The sequence below is a fragment of the Hyaena hyaena genome, unplaced genomic scaffold (genome assembly GCF_003009895.1).
Source record: "Hyaena hyaena isolate Hyena2069 unplaced genomic scaffold, ASM300989v1 scaffold_82, whole genome shotgun sequence".
In the NCBI taxonomy this organism is placed as follows: Eukaryota; Metazoa; Chordata; class Mammalia; order Carnivora; family Hyaenidae; genus Hyaena; species Hyaena hyaena.
Window position 1 is genome coordinate 96,330 of NW_024080713.1, and position 20,007 is coordinate 116,336.

General features: G+C 39.7%; 1 protein-coding gene across 1 annotated transcript in view; it reads right to left on the minus strand.

Annotated features, from left to right (window-relative positions):
* Positions 1-20,007, minus strand: part of DGKI (diacylglycerol kinase iota) — a gene marked incomplete at its 3' end in the record, with an annotated part of 307,501 nt that overhangs the window by 86,902 nt on the left and 200,592 nt on the right. The window contains exons 7-10 of the mRNA XM_039233998.1: positions 12,960-13,031; positions 11,470-11,586; positions 2,200-2,274; positions 1,571-1,669 (exon numbers count right to left, since the gene is read on the minus strand). Of these exons, the coding sequence (XP_039089929.1) occupies positions 1,571-1,669; positions 2,200-2,274; positions 11,470-11,586; positions 12,960-13,031 (363 nt within the window). The remainder of the gene's footprint in view (positions 1-1,570; positions 1,670-2,199; positions 2,275-11,469; positions 11,587-12,959; positions 13,032-20,007) is intronic.

Here is a 20,007-nt window from a genome sequence, read left to right on the forward strand (position 1 = left end):
AAGCAACATCAGATCATCTCTGAACTCTGTGGCATTACCAATTTACACAGAGATTCCAGCAGGGATGGGCTCTATCTTTACTGAATTGTCTGCTCCTAGAGGGCAGGATCACCTACAAGCTACCAAATGCCCTAGAAAAAAGACTTGCAGTTTAATGAGCGGATCTTCTAGAATGACTCTCATGATGAAATATATATTGGCAATTAGCATGTGGTACTCAAAAGACCAAAATCACATAGTCCATTACATTAGTTTTGTTCTGTTCTGTGGTCCCCAAATATATCCCCAACCTTCATTAGGCTATGAGGAGACCAGACCTAGGGAGTGGCTATAGTTCAGGGCAAAATGAACCTCACTTCTGAAAATCTCCTCCAGTGATTAGATCCAGTCTTAGGATCACCATCATTCCCATTTGAAGATTATCACTCACTAATTTAAAAAAACAAGATGTTGAAAATAGATATCTGCTTACAACACATTGTCCTGTTCTCCACAACATTCAAAGATTTTTAACAGAACAAGTTACCAAGAATTTTAAAAGAAAGAGAGAAAAAATATATTATCTTTATATCACAAGCTCTCATAAGAGAAGCTTTATTGTAAATTAATCCAGTCTGGAAATGCCCAGCATCCTTAGTAGTAAGAACATCATGTTGGACTGTTGGGTCAATCCTAATTATAGTGGTCCCCTCCTTATGTGGGGTAATTGAACAGTTTCTAATCTTAACTGAACAGTTTCTAATCTTTACTTGTTAAGTGTGAAACCTCGAAGAACCTTACCTCAAAAAGTAAAATGCGCACTCAGTGAACAGAGAAAATGTTTTAGCATCCAATCTCACATGAAAATAGAAAAAAATCAAAGCCAATGAAGAGTCTTGATAAGAAGCCTCAGAGTAGGAAGAGAAGTATAATGAGGAGACAAAGAACAAAATCTGTCCTTTAAAGATCTGTGTTACTTTGGGTATGTCGTTACACATGAGTGTTCTTAGGCTATTTCTTTATCCTCAAATGAGGTTGTTATTAATTATGCTACGAGATTTGGGCACAGACCAAATGAAACCTTTAGAAGGTGATTTTTTTTATAGCATTCGTGGCATTTGTTGTTAATGATCATTCAGAATGATGAGTCACTGTTCTCACTTTCCTCTGAGGACAGGGACAAAAGTGGTCAGGGCTAACTTACAACGAGAGGCAATGAAGAGATGTTCGTTAAGAGCTTCCTCACTCTAGATATCTAGCAGATATCTTTAAGAGTTTAAGAAACTCTTAAACATATTAACTAAGAGATTTGGGGATGACCTTTTTGAAAATCTGTTAAGGGAAATGTGAGCAGTTAGGTTTTTGGGTGCCTCTAGTATTGCCTTACTGGAAAGCTGAGGGATAAAGCATAGAACAGAGCCTGACCCTGAAATGTGGACGGCTGTCCCCTACCACAGCAATAATAACCGTGTCCCTGAGAAACTAGTTGTCTTCCAATGCTTGTCCTAGGTGGTGCTATTTTAAATGGTGTTGAGAACTATTTTCAAGACAGGACTGAGGCTTCCAAGTTAAATTCATGAAAATGACTCACCTGGTTGCCTCCACTCTTGGGATTCACAAAGACAAGCAAGGGCTTCATGAGAGGAGAAGAGATAGGTTTTATCACAAAAGGTCGACCTTTGTTTTCCTGCTGAAGGAAGAAAGCAACACCATTGAGACCTCCATCCATGACGTGGATAAGTAGCCTGGAAGCAATGGAAGGGAGAAGTTACCGGCACCCCCACCAGCCCTAACCCTTGCTCCCCGCGAATGAGAAAGCTACATCTTGTTTCACAGGGCTTACTCTTAAAACGACAGTCCACATAAAGCTTAGACAAAAGATCTCAAGCTATAATTTTCCCCTGAGAAGTAAGCATGCTTTTGATTTGATTCTGTATACTCCAAGCATTCTAGAAATGTTAGCTCTTCATCTTCATCTTCAGCATCTTTGGGATAATACTTCCATGGACAGGTGCAAATGCTCTGATTCTGAAGTAGCAGGAGGTTAGAGAGAGGGAGGCATTTTAAAGAAAGGGAGAATTGCAATGTGGTCAGAATGTAGAGGAGGGAAAAAGGGTTGAAAACTGATCAGAAAAATAAGCTTGGGCCAGATCACATGAGACAGAAGTGGCTACAGTAAGGAGGATGTAACTCACTGGGACATTGTCCTGAAACACTTACTTCAGCTCCTCTTTTGCTAGCTTTTCTTTTAAAGCTTGTTCTCTTCTTCTTCCGATTTGAAGCCTTCAGCGAGTTCTGTAGGGAAAGAAGGAAACACCTGAGCTCAGAGGCAGACAGCCCAGGAGCCTCCCATGCAGAACCATGTAGAGATGAGGGCAGCACATGCTGTTCCACGCATGCTTCTCATGCTTTGACACTTCCAAGCCACTGTTCATGGGTAAGCCACAGACAGAGACCAGTCGAGTGCTTCAGAGTGAGCGACTGACTCCCCACCACACGGAGAGGCAGGGAGTTAGAACCCTGGAGGCTCTCATGGACTCACATAACAACACATGTTATACCTGCCAACCCTCCCAGTAAAAATGGAAGAATCCCAAATTCTCTGAGGGGCTCCAGTCTCCCGCCCAACCAGGTCCGTCTCCCGCCCAACCAAGTTCAAGTTCATCTCCTGGTATGGAGATCACCTATGTGGAAATGTAAAAAAGGAGGCCATTTTTCATGTTTTTCTATTTTCTTTCTTTTTTTTTCTGTTTACTCTTTTTGGTAATGACCTTTCTAGTAATAGTCATATAGTGATTCAACCCTAATGGGACATTATGACAACTATTGTATCAGCACTGATGGCTACGTTTTAAAATGCAGAGATAAGACTCACCTTAAGTTACTTCTATTAGCTGAGTGATAGTCAGTGCTCCCTTTCTCTAAAGACCTACTGGTTTAAAAAGTCTTTCCTCCCTGGTAGCCTTGATTTGTTCTTCTCATACAAGTGCCTCCAACTTGTTGAAATACAGTGACCCCCAAACCTACTTTCCCTGTTTTTCTCTTTCTAAGAATTTTATCACAACTTTGTGATTACTTCAACTAACTCAGTATATGATGCAGACGTTTCAGGAAGAACCTCTCTTAGGGGACAGTCACGACTCACTGGTTTAATTAGTGGAGAGTCAATAATTACTTAGATTGCCATCTTCACAAAGGCAAGATGTTACTATCACATCACAGATGCTTAACAAGTGTTGAAAGCCTGAAACACAGAATTCTTAACTTAAAAGTTTATATAAGCATATACACATGGATTGCTTGAGCAGTTAAAGATTTTCAAACAGCTTCAAGAAACTTAGGTATCTACTCTTTTACTTTGCGGGGTATTTTTTTAATAGAACGTTCAAATTAAACCTTACTCTAGAGAACACATATTAACACATTCAAATTAGCAAGATTGAAACTATTTAATTTTTGTTTTACTATCATATGGACCATAAAGAACTATGCTACTCTATAGCTGGTTTTCATCAAGGATGAAGGAAATTTTCTCAAACCACCATTTGTCCCAAAGTTTTCTTCCCCCATCAGATTGAAAGAGTTTTCAGGTTCTGAGTCTCACCAGGAGAAAGAGAGAGATCCAGAAGCTCATGGCTGCTTTAGACCTTAGGTTATTTCTTACCACTCACTGCAGACTACACTTCTCCTGCAAAAAGATCTACAAGTTTCTGAATCCCTCTTTAAGTTGGTCTACTATCATGTATAACTCTGGAAAAACGTTTGCATTATTAAAGTATTTCCCATATCTCAACTACTTTGTTTAAAAGGGAAGAAAAACCATCTGGAAATTTTAAACACTTAATTGACCAAATGCCCCAAGAAGAATGCTAGAGAGACTGTCAGGATGGCAATGAATGATACCGCATGGTTTCTCAACCAATCACTGGACATTGGCTTCATCCAGCGTTCTTTTTAAAATGCCAATATGTGGACGTCCAAACCTCGTCTGTTTGGGGTGAAGCCCAAGGAAAGATACTTTTTAAAAGCTCCCCAGGCAATGCTAGTGTGTAGCCAGCGCTGAGAGCCTCTGAAGTCAAAGGGAAAAGTGAGGAGACATACATACTTCACCGAAGCACAATACCAGCAGGGTAAGGAGCATGAGCTGTGGAATCTGACGTGCTGAATGTTAGTTCTGGGTCTTCCCGTTATGAGATCTATGACCTTGGCCAAGTGAGTCAAGCTTTTGAAATGACAATCTCTTAATTTTAAAATGAAGGTGATAATACCTACCTCACAGGACAGTTGTGAAGTTTAAAGGAGAAAAGGTATGTGAAGCAGTTAGCTTGGTATCAGCCCATGAGAAGCACCTCCATGAATGTGGCCTCATTCACAGCGGTATATCCCCAGCACTGAGCGCAAATGCCTGGCACGTAGTATGCATTAAATCATGGTTGAAATGAATCAGTATTATAATTCACAACACTCACTGAGTCTTTCCTGATATTGGAAAGGATCCTCCAGAAGCGAATGCTTGTCTCCTAACTTCTTTGTTGTTTTAGTTCAGAGTTCTGTGTTGTTTATTGCCCAGAGCAACATAGGGAGCCAAGTACTTTCAGGAACACACTCTAGGCCTTGGTTCCTGGCACGAGTCAATAACTAAACCCTAAGAGATAAATCTAATGGATCAGGCTAAGATTGTTTCCCAAACTCGCCACCTCACAGAAATCACAGCTCTACAGGTGATTCTGCTGATCAAGCATGTTTGGGAAACAGAGTTAGCAAAACACATCAAAAGAAGGCTAGATGTCTGAAAACAGAGCAGGCAAGGAACTCAACTCTAATAGAGAACAGACATACAAAATGGCCTTTTTTAACACAGATGCAGCATATACGATTGCTTCTGGGTCTCCTGGAGCCAAATGCATGTGAGGTCCTCTTCATTTCACAGAACAAGAAGGGAGCCAAGGTGAAGCGCAGTGACTGACTTACAGTACCTGGAAGCTTCTATGTGAGCTCTGAGTTAAGCTTACAGCCCTATGGATAGTCAAAGAGCAAAAGATAAGCAGTATGGAATTTCACAGCACACCTTAAAATTCTCAAGGCTTCCTTCTGTTCATGTGTAAATATGTATCTCAGTCTCAACCTAGAACTTCTTTTAGAAAGTATCATCATCCAATGAGGAACAGATGGATGTGAAAGCAGATTTGGGTTGTGTTTCAGCCATGACAAGATAAGTCACCTCGTCTTGCTAATCTAAGATATTGCTCATCCTGCCTGGGTCAGTCTTGTTGTGAGAGTTAAAACAGCATGCTTTTCAAGAACATAAAAAGTATGCCAAGAAGTTATTTTGTAGAATTGTTGGTGCTATTATTTAAGAAACCATCGGTGCTTGTACTGTGTCCTAAAACAAAGCATCCCTGTCATCCAGGGCAGCTAACTCAGTGATACAAAGGGTTCACTGAGCAAGTTCAATACCATCCAAACAGTGAAATGTTGTACCCTTATGTGGATTTTTGCATTCTTCAGATTCTAACCACATCTGCCCACTGTATGTTATGTGCCCACTCTTTTGTTAAAGCCCTAAGAATAGATAAAGGTCTTTTATTGTTGTTTTTACCAGGTGCTGAGGCAGTATTATTTTGCTACAGGAATAATCCCAACAAAGTCTCTATCATAGTTAGCACTCCTTCTTGGGCTGTTGAAGAATGCCTGTGGGTAAATCACTCAACTGTGAATAAAACTTAACTACTTGTTATTACCCTTCAGGGACTTTCCCAGGTTATGGAATTCCAAAGGAGTGGTTATAACAAGAGATCTAAAGAGAAGATATCTCACACTTCATCATCCCAAATGCAGCCTTCTCCCATAGTACCCCAGACAAAACTCTGATGGACTATAGGAGAGGCATGGACTTCTTCATTAGAGAGCGTTCTTCCTCTGCCCTGCTCTAGCCGTAACACTGGGACTGAAGTTGTTCTGAGGATTGGCAAGCAGAGAAATAAAGAAAACCAATTCCAAAAGATAAGGACAGAGTCTCAGCCATTTCTCAGGCATATCAGGCTGGTTAAATCACAGCAAGTATTACCTAACCTTTAGAGCTGACCAAAGGAAATGGCTTGAGCAATTTTGATAGATACGGTTGGTCAAACTGTTACATGTCCTGGGTCTCAGTCTCCAGCATTTTAGCGTTATCCAATCATAAGGAACAAGAACGTGAAGAAACATGAAGAAAGCCCATAGAGGCTAGGAAGGAGTTGGCTGCAGAATTTTTTATAAGCAGACCCTTAGAAATAATGCAAATATCCAGCAGTAGGGAATTGGTTAAATAAACTGCAATATATTCACAGTATGGAATATATACAGTGGTTTAAAAAAAGAGTTAAATCTAGATGTATTAATATAGACTCTTCTCCAAGATTTTTTTTTAATTAGGAAAGGCCAGTTTTAAAGTATTATGTACAGAATAATGTCATTTATTAAAAACACATACCTCTAGTCTCCTATCACTTGACCCCACAAAAAATTCATGTAACACAGGTCTTTTTCCATCAACTCCAAATGCTTTCACTAGTAATTCAACATCTTTAATTTGTTTACCTGATCAAAATATTATCCTCTAACATTTTCTGTCCAGAAGAGAAACACTGACATCTGTAACATTAAATATAACTTTGACTTTATTAAATGCATGAACAGATTTGTGCTTGGTTCTTAAAACTTGGTTTTCTTTTACTTTTACTGTCATCTAAAATTCATCATCTTTTATTTTCTAGGTCCCTCCAAATAATTTGGTGATGAAACCCAGCAAATCATCCAGACCAGCCCTCATTCCCCTTACCATCAAAGCTTCACACAGCTGGTCACAGAGTGATGATCTACCCAGAAGCAGCCATCTTTTAACAGATAAGGAAAATACAAGGTTTAATTCCACCTCTTTACAACCTGCTTTTCCTGACCATTATACACTCAAAGTAGGTTTCTTCCTCTCTGGAGTCATTTGTTTAGACATAAACATCACAAGTAAAGTTGGCTTTATTTGATGATCCATCCTAACTGTTGCTTTCAGTATGTTCTATAAACCTGTGTTGTCCTTCCTCATCCCTCTTCCCAGTGAGGTCCCTCACATACTTCAAGATAAGGCACAAACAACATTTTCTGTTTCACCTACAATGACCACCACAACCCAAACCGCTCAAGTCTACTTCATGTTTCTGCCTCGTCCCTACATCTCAGGTCACACTTACCACTCCCTGCCCAAGATGTGTTGGCCTCTCACAGACCATGGCTGGTTGAGCCAACATGTGGGGCCTCTTCCTGTCACCATTCCATGTGGATCTCTCCTAAAAGATACACACTGATGACAAATGCAAGCCTTCCAGTTATGTGAAGACCACTCTTTTTATTAAGGATTTACATGTGGCTGAATTCCTCTTCCAGAATCCACAAATTCTCTGCCTAATGATTTAGTTCACTCTCCTATGTCCACTCTTTGTTGACATCAGGTGACTAACGGATTCATCCTGAACTTCCCACTGCATATAATGGCATCTGTGAATGTACTTAAATATCTACTTCAATCAGTTAAGAATAACTTCTTGTTTTTAAGCAGTATCCTCCAATATAGAAATATACAGAAAAAAAATATAAATTCTACAGGTAGGAAAAACATTTTGTCTTCTGTTCTCCACCTAATTTCCAAATTCTTTTTAAAATCATTTCTCAATGTCCCCACATTGCTTCCACATCATCACTAACACCTTGCCACCCATATTCCACAAACTATAGTTTCAATGGTCATCAATGATCTAGTCCCAAACACAGAGAGACTTTTCTCAACCCATGACTTTTTAATGTCTTCAGAATTTAACATGGATGACTGCCCTATTTTTCTTTCAATTTTTAATAATGAAACTCTATGCTATCATAGTTCTTTCCCTGTGTTGTAGGATTCTCTTCCTCCTTTCACTTTCTGGTTGTACATGCTCACCCATTCTGCTTCAGTTCTTCAGTTCAGTAAATGAATAGCTCTTGACTCTCTCCCATGGGATAAGAATCATGCTAGTGAACACACGATCCCACTATAGTATATAAAACAACAGTTACAGTGGCATTTCAAGGGGTACTCAAGAGCACACCAGACACCGGGCTGTGGCCCCTATACTGCCTCTCTTCTCATAAGAATCCTTCTTTTCCCATTTTCTCTCATTGTAATACAGATGAGTCAGGGAACAATAACTTCTGTCCTGACCCTTGTGTGACTGTTCAAGGTTCTCATCTGTTGATGTGGAACCTTATTTAATATCCTACACTCAATAAGGAAAATAACAAGAGTTAACATTTATTGAGTTTTAGAGTGAGCTAGGTGCTGTTCTATGTGCTTTATTTTTTTAATTTTTTAGCTCATTAGACCTCATGAAAACCCTATGAATTAGGTACTAGTATTATTTACATGTTGCAGGTGAAAAGTTGAAGAGTTTAAATTCTTTGAGATTGTATAAGTTATTAGTTAGCAGAGCAAGCTTGTGAATCTAGGCAGTCTGACTCATAAGCTAGAGATCTTAAGCACTACTGCACTGTCCCCCAAGCTCAACATATTATGGCTTTCAAATATAATTTAGTTAATTACTTTTTTGGGGGAGTCCATAAGAGGAGGGATACCAAAATTTTTAAAGACAGGTGACTCAGCAAGGATTGCTATAGTAAGACAGTGAGGCAGCAGCTAAGCTTGGCTTCCAGAATCAGAGTTCCTGGATTCAAACATTACCTCAAACTAGTTAATAACTATATGGCCCTGGATAATTTATTTGACTTCAATTCCTCACTTTTCTCAGCCACAACATGGGATTAGGATACCTGCCTCATAGGGTTCTGTGATGGGAAAATGAGATACTGAATGTGAATTACTTAAAATATTTCCTAATACATATAACAGCATTCATAAGTGTTAGCTTTCCTTGTTCTTATTATTACACTGTTCTGAATCACAGAAGGACAACAAAAACATGGGTGATGAAAACAATCTGGACTCAGGCATCCAGGCGGTGAGCTGTATATACCATCCTCCATTAAAAAATAACCAAGATTCCTTAGAGAAATGGTTGCTTAAAGGTATGGACAGGAAGGGGCGCCTGGGTGGCTTGGTCAGTTGAGCGTCCGACTTTCGCTTAGGTCATGATCTCGTGGTTCGTGGGTTCGAGCCCCGCGTCGGGCTCTGTGCTGACTGCCAGCTCAGAGCCTGGAGCCTGTTTCAGTCTGTGACTCCCTCTCTCTCTGACCCTCCCCTGCTCACGCTGTCTCTCTCTCTCTCCTAGAAATAAATAAAACATTAAAAAAAAAAATTAAAAAAAAAAAAAAGGTATGGACAGGAAATGCATTAGATGATCCTGGAACATGGTGTGTTTTGTGAAACAAAGGAAGGAATCAAAAACATCATGGCTTATGAAAAGTGGAGATAAGAGCCATCTGGAAGGGGTTCTAACCGGTAAAAGATGAAACAATATGAATATTTTAAAAAATGATGCCAATGGATTGAAACATCATGTATTACCTATCTCACATGAGGTAAGTTAATAATTCATAAAGATACTCTTGAAAAACCACCACTACCACCCCCCTTAGCCAACTAATCAAGTTGCTAAGGTACCAACTAATTATTCTGAAAATGTACAAATAAAGGTAAATACTCAAGCATTTGTCATGTATTTGCTTTATTTTTTAGTTCCCTTATTACCAGCAGAAAAATAAAGAAGAGTAAAAATTAGAAAAAACACCTCTTGGTAACCTCTAATAAAATAATAGAGTTAGGCGATAATCCTTAATGGATAAAACAAGTGAAAGGCTGATGGACAACTTCATAACAGATAGCTTAAAAGGAGAGTTCCAGAACTCATTGATCAATCTTAGAGCTAAGAGTGAACAATCTCATATTCTGTTCCTTTTAAAGTAACACCACAGAAATATGCCACCACCCCTGTAGTGCAAACTAGTCTCACAGCCTCATGAGTATAATTTTGGACACAGCATCCTTGCTTGTGTCATTCTCCTGCTTATTTCTTCTCTTCTCCATTGATCTAAATCCCACCCATCTTTAAAAAGGTAGAATAAAACCCACTTCCTTCATGAGGCTCTCTCCCTGATCTTTTCTTAAGAGAACTACACAGTTCTTCAGAGCAAGGATCACCACATTACATCACAGTGCCTAGGAGCTTTCCCGAAACCATCAAGGTCTTCAGTGAAAACATACTGATTGAACTGAAAATTTAATATAAAGCTCTTGGATAGATTACTGAATTTTAGGGATTGGGGAACCAAAGGGTAGTAAAGAAGTAAAAAGGTTAGATTTTTTTAAATTAACACTAACTTAGACATCAGGACACTTGAATTTCAAACACAGTACTATAGTCGCCATCACCTTGGTAAATTCATTTAACAGCTCTTAGTGTTTGGCTCTAAAATGCAAGATGAAAAAGCTAAGTGTCCCATTTTTTAATGTACAGATATTGCACTTGCCTCTGGAAAAGATTTCCCAAGGGCTTTCATGGATTGTAACATGGCAAGATTATTACCAAGTGTTACTCATCAATGGAAGCTGAACTTTATATAAAAACACACAAAGCAAAACAGTGTCCATGATCCACCAGTTTTTCAAATAAAACTGAGTCATTGAGAATAAAATGCATGAGGATTCTAAAGACCACATAAAGTAGGACTGCCACAGTTTATAAAGATATTACATTCAGTAGGACATCCTATGGTAGCTGCATCCCTGGGAGAGGTACCATCTTTCCCCCGTCACGTTAAAAGTCTGCCACCCCACACCCTAGAGCTAATGGTCTAAGATGTCTAGTACAAAGGTAGAAGTTTTGCTGTCAAAGATTATGACCCTGTTGAGAAACCACCTAGGTTTCCCAGAATATCGCAGAGACGCTTTAGGACAGAATGTGCGACAAGAATTGAATACAGAATGAGATTAGGTATTAAGAGGATAAATTCTACTTTGCCTTAAGAAAAGAGTGTTGCTCTCTGAGCAGGCCTTGTGTATTTAGGAAGGTCATGACCCACAGTCTGCCGGTCAGGTTGGAAGTGGTGGTAATCTCAACCAAACACGGAAGCCTGCACAGTTTGCCCTCACATTCACTCCCTGGGGATGCCCAGGCTGGAAGAAAAGAGAGTTGTGTAAGAAATTAGCTGCACCCACCACTTGTAGTTAATGAACTCAGGAGAACACCCAAAGAGAGTATCATTAGCACATGAATGGGAAGGAAACATTCCTGCTGTGGAACTTTGATTTCTTTAGGAAAGGGAGGCTGGTTCCATGAGAGAGCCCAACTGCAGTAAAGTGATGGGCTAATGGAATGAACTGGGGAAGCTGAGCATGGGGCTGTGGGGATGAGTGAGCAGAGATTTTAGGAACCCCCCCCCCCAAAAAAAGTCAGGACGAGAAAAGCAAGAAGCAGCAGTTCCTTTTTCTCTGCACAGGCCCAGCAGCACCAGGGTCCCAGAAGTTACCTGAGGTTTCTTCACCTTAATGATCCAGGTAGGCGGGACAATAACAGCAGCATGAGCCCCCAAGGAGCAGGGTTCCTCAATGTGATGGAGCATGAAGCAGGTCACCTTATTGTGAAACTGAGGAGAAAAACAGGCCAATAAACAATTCCAGGAACCATACATGTGCACAAGGAATCAGGACATGCGCATGCGTACCCTCGCTCACACAGGGACACTGAGGACACATGCTCCTTATCACTACCCAAACAGCCCCAGAACTGAGCAGATTCTGAATTCGTTCCACTTTACAAACAGATAAAGAAATCAATTGTGTAGGTGAAGGCGAGCTAAAACTTTATAAGCTTTTAATAGGATATTTATATAACGAGGCCTTGGACGGTTCTATGAATCCTAACCGTACATATAATTTTGTTGCACTTGACTGGTCACAGACTTGGTGGGAAATGATGTTGAGGAGGAAATAAAGGCAAGCAGAAAGGCAGTTTCTCTCATCTGCCTCTCTTTTCGCTAATCATACCTGTAAATCGATCCCAGGTAGTCCCAGTTTAGGAAACCCAGGAAAGAAGCAAGAGGTGTCTTCTAGAGAGTTCTTAATTCAGGAGGCAAAAAAGAGATTGCCTCTGTGCGGTTTGTCTGGGGCCGCTAAAAATTAGAATGAACCTATTGCACTTGGCGAATCTAAAATGCTTCCTGTTTTTGATAGGAGGAAAGTAAATGTAGACTGATGACCATAACAATAGTTAGGGATTAGTGATTAAACTCTGTAAGAGTAGACTAAGTGACCATAGGCCAATCACAATTTCAATCATCTTTTGTGTGTAAAGTGATTGTGTGGTAATTATATTTTCCTAATAAACAAAATCCACATTATACAATGATTAAGGGCCTTAACGTTTTAATCAGGGATTTTTTAAAAACCTTAACATCAGTTTCTACTGTATTATACTTAATGGAGCCATAATTTGTCACCTTAACATCAGTTTCTACTATATTATACTTAATGGAACCATAATTTGTCATCTTAACTGGAACAATTTTAAGAATGAAAGGGAGCACTAACAATAATTATGTTGGAACAACAGACATAAATTAGGACCATCTCAGGAAAGCTGGCAAATATGGCCACCCCAATCATGTCACAGAGGGAATTTGTCTTCATTCCTGCCTATCTTCAAGGTCTGATGTGACCCAGTAGAATGTTACTAATTAAGTATAAATACAAAATAAATTAGTAATTTCCCCTACCATCAGTTATTTGTGATCGGCAAACTATGATATGTGTGTAAATTAAAGGGTTACTTGATCTCTAGTTTCTCCCATTTCATAGAGGAGTTCTCCTATAGTTTAATCTAATCCTTCAAGGATACTATGTGAGAGAAATCATACATAAATTAGGATGACCTTCGCTTACAGACAGCAACTCAACTAATGACATAATTCATTTTAATAAAACATGAGTGCACTTTGTTTCATTTCGTTCCCAAACTTACCGCCTGTTTGCACCAGGAACAGCTGATAGCCACAATCTCTTTACTGTGGAAGGAGAATTTTTGCTGGAAGCCCTGCGAGGTTAGGACAAGAGATAGAGAATTTAAGACCACTTCAAACACAGCACACATTTGTCCTCCTGAAGTTCGATGAAGTGAGGAAGGCCAGAAGTGTCCCCACCACTCAAGGTGAGTGGGACTGCCAATGCCACATTCAGCACTTACATCATCCACCTCTGCCATGTAAGAGATTCCCACTCCTGAATCATCTGGAGTGTGAGAGGAGGCGCCAATATTTGCTGTGCCACTATGTACTCAAGTCAGCCACAAAAAGAGTTGTTTCTTTTCCCCAAATACATGTGGTTTGGATAGGGTTTTATTATAAGCAAAACAAAAGCCACTATTGGTCCACATAGTTCTTTTTCATGATGGACAGCCACCTCAGAGGTTCTGTACAACCTTAACATCGGAGAACCCACAGAGAGATAAATTATCAGAGTTAGGACCTAGAAGCAGGGGTCTGGGAAGAGTCCAAGGGTGCAGGGGGAGTTTTAATCACTTTCTCCATCCCTCTTGAGACCCAAAACAAGCAGCTTTCAATTTTTATTCTTCACCAGCAAGCAGCAATGAGATTAATGGAATAGCAAACACAATCCTTTTAAATGAACAAACAGAATTACTTTTCCATCAAGAACTGAAGAGACTTTTTGGCTGTTGCTATCCTTAAAGAATTAACAGAGAGAAGTAAGTACACAGTAATGCTCAAAGAATTTTGTTTAGCCTTTCCCAAGCTCTTCCATTTCTATCTGCCTGTGACATCTAAACTCAAATACACTAATGCAAAGCAATGACAAAAAAATTATAAAGGGGATTTTGTAAAGTGATCAAAAGAAAACACAAAGATGCGACAGTTTTCTCTGCTTCTGTGATTCCTCCTTAAATCCTTTCCTTTTGCTCCAAACTCAAATCTCACTTCCAGAAACATGCCTTAACATCAGACTCTCCTGGATTTTGAAAAATCTCTCTATCAATATCCCTTTCTCAGCAACTTAAGTGATAACAGTCATTCCAAGTGCAGAGGAGTGAACACAGCATGGTGGTGACCAGGCTGGCCCTTGGCTGGCATCTAGAAACTGGGACTTCCACAGGGGTCCCCCAGTTCCCCCAAACAGTCAAGAGTAGTTCACTGCACCTAAAATGTTCGTACAAACAATGTGGTTTATGCTGAACACCTGCATTCCTTTTGGGAGTCTGGGATGTGGGTATGTGCCGTGCAGAATGTGCTTATGTAACCAGCCCCCAGGAAAAGCTCTGCGCACTGAGCCTCTAATGAGACAGGTAGACATTCTTCACAAGTGTTGTCACAACTCGTATGGGAGGAATTAAGCACACCCTGGGCAACTCTGTTAGGACTTTCAGAAGCCTGCACCCAGATTCCTCCAGATTCTGCCCCATGTGCCTTTTCTTTTGCTGAGTTTGCTTTGGGTCCTTTCATTGTGATAAGTCACAGCTGTAATAGATACTGAGTCCTAGGAACGATCCTAATGACTCTTTGAAACGGGTGGTCTTAGGGACCCTGACACACTCAGCTCTCCCCAAGCAGTGCCTCTTTCTGTCACTACTATCATTTTCTCCAGGAAACGATACACTGTTTATAAAACACACCTGGACTGAATTATTAGGACGGGTGTGGTGTTCAGTGCTGTGTGGCCAGCAACAGCCCACAAAGCTCCCAGCAAGGAGATTTAGAACTGCCTGACAGCAACAGCTTACAGAGAGGACACCAAGTCCGGGGACCAAAGGGTTAGGGATACAGGTCTTTTGAATTCAATGGGATAGAATTCCATTCAATAGGAGTCAATGTGACATATGATGGCACCAAATATGAAGGAATGAATTCACATGGGAGGTATTGGCCAAGCTCCTCATCATCTTTCAAGGCACTCTTGATGGAATGGGCAAAAGAGAGAGATGAATAAAACTTTTCTTTAGAGCCATAGGAACAACTTGTGACTGCGTGAGGAAGGAAGCCAGCAGCCAAGAGCAAGTCTGCTTATCTGGCGTGGGGCCTGTGCAGGGGGTCCCAAGGTCCTTCTATCCTGCACCCCATGTCCAGCAGCCATCAGGCTCCACAGATCCTACATGTGGATGTCTGCTCCACTTTCTAATTTGCTTCTCCGGGGATGGTCTGTTTTCCCCTATATTCCTCATTCTATCCTGGGCACCACCCGCAAGAAAAATGCTGCTTCTTACATATCAGTGTCCATCTCAAAATACTCAACTAACTACTTCTTTCCTCAAGATTACAGGATCAACTATTCATACCGGCATCTAGAGCCACCCATGATCTTCCCAATTTTTCTACACCAATCTCCCATGTCTCACTGTTATAAATTCCTGTGGTTAGTGGGATTGATTTCATTATATTTTCAACATGCTTTATTCATTTCCATGCTTTTGCCCATTTTCTTCCTCTGTTCTCTTCAAGCCACCATCTAGAAGGCCTACCACAATTTCACATACAACATCTGAACTTTATTACACTACAAAAATCCAAGTCTTCTAAGGTCACCTCAATCCACTGTGATGGCTTCTCCCAGAATATAAGCCTTTCTACTTGGCCCTCACCCAGCATTGATGAACTGCTGCCCCAAGGTGCTGGCTATATTATATGCACATGAATTATCTCTCCAATGCAATTATGAGCTCTTTGAGAGAAGCCCTTATAATATTTCCTGACAGGTCTCTACAATTCAACATAGTTCTTTGAAAATCATAGGTGTGGTATTTTTTCTAGAAAGTCGCTGCTACCACATCATGATCCAATTACAAATTTTATGCTATCCAGACCTTAAAATTCTAACCCAAACCACCTGAAAATATGCCCCTTACTGCACCCTTCCTCAGCTCCTATAGGCATGGGAAGCATACTGGGATTCTAACTTTCATTTCTTGAGTCTGTGACATTGACATGTTGCATGGCTAAAAACTAGTATGATAGAGTTAGTGACAGAATAGCAGTGGCCCCAACTAGAAGTCGGACTGTCTGTGCCAAATGTATTGGTGGACAGAGTCTTAAACACTATTACCCAGTCACTATGCTATCAATTCATAGAACAGATGAATGTATATCAAATAGAAGCTGATGGAGAGATGGAGAGCTAAGACTAATTCTCAGATCTTCTAATTATTGCCCTGGTGATCTTAGGCAAATTACTTAACACTTCCAGTTTCTCCTTTCACCTGAAAATAAGAATAAAAATATAAACTTCTCCTACACCACAAAAATAGTTTTAAGTTACAAATAAGGTACCTGAAAGATCTTTACAACACAGTAAATATAAATGAAAGAGTACTTTTATTGCTAAGACCTATCAACAGGAACCTCTCCCACCACCTTGGTGATGAAGTCCTCCAATGATTAAGAGGACTAGTAATACTCTATTTGATAGAGTATATGTATTAGCCCACCCCTCTACTGAATATTGGCCTTCTGGCTTCAGGGAGATAGACACAGTTCACTGTAGTCCCAACAGCCAGGATGATACCAGAAACAAACAACTAGGGCTTTGGGCACTCTGCTCATACAGAGTTGTAGTGGGTCCCTTGGAAACGAAGTCTGTTCTTTGCTTTGGATGCTAGTCTGGCAGTCACAGCAGCTATGGCTTCAGGGTTATTGTCCAACATACAGACATAAATAGAACCACATCAAAGCCTTCATGCACCAAGTTCCCACAGACCACCTGCAATGGGGAGATTTTGGCCGGGATCTCAGCACAGCAAAAAGCGCCAGATTCCTAATTACCCATTTTAAAATGCTGGCCCAAATCTAATATTATGGTACTGACAGATGCCCTTACTGAATTTCAGCTGACTAGGATTTGTAAAGACTTTTGTGCATCACTATCAAAAGGGACAATAGGGATGTGAAGGTCAGACACTTTAGATCTAATGGACTTCAGAATTATAAAGGCCATGAACATTTTTTTGGTTGATTTTTTTAATAGAATTGAGTCCTTTGGAATAAAGTTTAAACAACATTTACACTGAGCAGCTAAGACTTTGCTGTCTCTTTTTCTTCTGCAATCTAGGGGATATACCCAGGGCACTCAGCTCCACAGCCTTGGCTTAAACCAGAATAAACGGGCTTTATCTGCAATGAACTGAAATTATTTTACTCTTTACGCTTTTAACAGAGGTGTGGATTAGGCAATGTCCTGACCATTATCTGAGTCCCTGTTTGACTTCATTTTATCCAATACAATTGTGGGTACTGCCCTTGCCTCCAAACCTTTAAACAACAAAACAAACCAAACCTCCCTGTATCACTTCCATGTCCAAGATTCACCAAGTATTGCAAAAGGCAAACTTTTTTTAACATTCCCTATCAAGGGAATGATAAAAAATAAGTCAATATTTATCTCAAAACAGAACTTGAAGCATTTTGGCTCAAGTACTTTCTAAAACTTTTGATTTCTAGATTTAATACCTGAGATGTTTTCTAGGAGCGTCTGGGTGGCTTGGTCAGTTGAGCAACTGACTTCAGCTCAGGTCATGATCTCACGATTCATGGATTCAAGCCCCACATCAGGCTCTGTGCTGACAGCTCAGAGCCTGGAGCCTGTCTTCAGATTCTGTGTCTCCCTCTCTCTCTGACCCTACTTTGCTCACGCTGTCTCTCTCTCTCTCAAAAACAAATTTTAAAAAACATTAAAAAATTTAAAATGTTTTCTAGATTTAATATCTAAAATGTTCAGAAGTTAGATGCAAGTTCATTATTTCTAGAAAAATATTCATTATTTCTAGAGAAATTTTAAAATAAAACTGTTTTACCGTTCTTGTAAACTTATCCAATGGGATACAAATACCACGGCAAATTAATACAATAAAAAAGGAAACGTTCCCAATCAGAGCAGCACCTCGCTGAAGATCTCAAACTGTTGGGGCCGTTTCACTCTAACTGCTTTTAACCATCTTAGGCTCACAAACAACTGTGACATTTGAGCACCACCAGCTAAAGCTGATAAATAACTAAGACCTTTGAGTGACTCAAGAGTACACCCACACCAACTTAATTGAAAACATCTTTTTAGCCGATAAAAAAAAAAAATGTTACTTGTTTGACCTTAAGCTGACCCAGGCATGGACCCACACCAATCTAATCTAACCAATCTAAAATCTTTTTTCTGACTAATAAAAAATGACACTTGTTTTAACCAACTAACTACAGACTCACAGACTAATACTGCCCTATTCAGAGTACAACCTTTAATTTTTTTTAATATAATTTATTGTCAAGTTAGCTAATATATAGTGTATACAGTGGCTCTTGGTTTTGGGGGTAGATTCCTATGATTCATTGCTTACATACAGCACCCTTTAATTTTTAATTAACAAAACCACAATAAACCAATACTTTCCTGCTGCATAGATGTCATGGACATTTTCCCCTTCAACAAACTATCCATTTCAGTCTTTCACTGATATGCGTATCCTTCCCTGACAATGTGAATCAGTGGATATTAGGCCAGTCCTACAATGTACCTTTTTCCTTGGTCTTATCACAGTGAGAATTTGGTAGCATTGACATATGCATCCTTATGGTTAGTGCAGCTTTATAATAGCCAAGATGTGGAAGTAAACTAAGTGTCCATCAATGGATGAATCGATAAAGGAGATGTGTACACACATGCACACGCACACACACATGTGCACTGTGGAATATTACTCAGCCATAAAAAAAGAATGAGAAGTTGCCATTGAGATGACATGAATAGAATACAGAGTATTATGCTAAGTGAAATGAGTCAAACAGAGAATGACAAATACTGTATAATTTCACTTACATGAGGAATCTAAAAAACAAAACAAATGAACAAACAAAAAACAGAAACAGACCCATAAACAGAGAAGTGGTGGTTGCCAAAGGACAGAGTTGTGGGTGGATGGGCAAAAGAGGTCAAGGGGAGTGGGAGGTACAGGCTTCTAGTTATGAAAGAAGTCAGTCACAGGAATAAAAGGCACAGCACAGGGAATATAGGCAGTGGTTTGTAACAGTGCTGTATGGTAACAGACGTTAGCCACACTTGTGATGAGCACAGCATATGAACTTGTCCAATCACTATGTTATCCTTGAAACTCATATAACCCTGTGCAACTGTACTCGAATAAGAAAACAAAAAATACAGAAAAAAAGGGCAGCATTAATATTGTAGCGTATACAACATTAATTTATTTACTCACAGAAAATCTAATTTACCTGAATTTCCTAATCTCCTAGGCTGATTTTACTAGTCTTAAGCTAAAATTTGTATAAATATTCAATGTTTTCATAATGTAAACCCATGTGGTCATCTAAGCTGAATTATAATAAATGAAGTCTTTATAAATGGAATTAAAGTGAGCAATGTCTTTATAACTTCTGACAGTGCTGCAAATTAGGAATCTACAGTGACTTTATTAGAATTATCTTTGAAAAATCTTAAAATCTTGTCTGTTGGGTTTATTATAACAGCATTATTTAAAGGTTCTAAAAATTTACCAATGCCCTTATCATCCAAAATATGCTTTTGCTCCAGGGCAATCGCTGACTTACTCACATAGATTGATACTTTATTATATTTCAATAAAACATTCTGTGTCCTTCCATTCTATGGTTACCAGTAATTACAACACATGAATCAGTGTCAGCTTCATTATCCTCGTAGTTTCAGCTTTTTCCATTAATTTAACTGAAGGCCCCTGCTATAAACTACAGATCAGAGGTGCCTGGGTGGCTCGGCTGGTTAAGCGTCTGACTCTTGATTTCAGCTCAGGTCATGATCTCTCAGTCATGAGATCGAACCCTGCATTGGACTCTGCACTGAGCACCAAGCCTGCCTGGGATTCTCTCTACCCTCCTATCTGTCCCTCTCTGGCTCACGTACACATGTGTGCTCTCTCTCTCAAAGTAAATAAACAAACATTAAAAAAAAATAAACTACAGATCATAAATTGAATATCCTGAGCAGGGGTGGGGGTAAGCAAAATTTTGGGCACAGTCTTCTTAGTA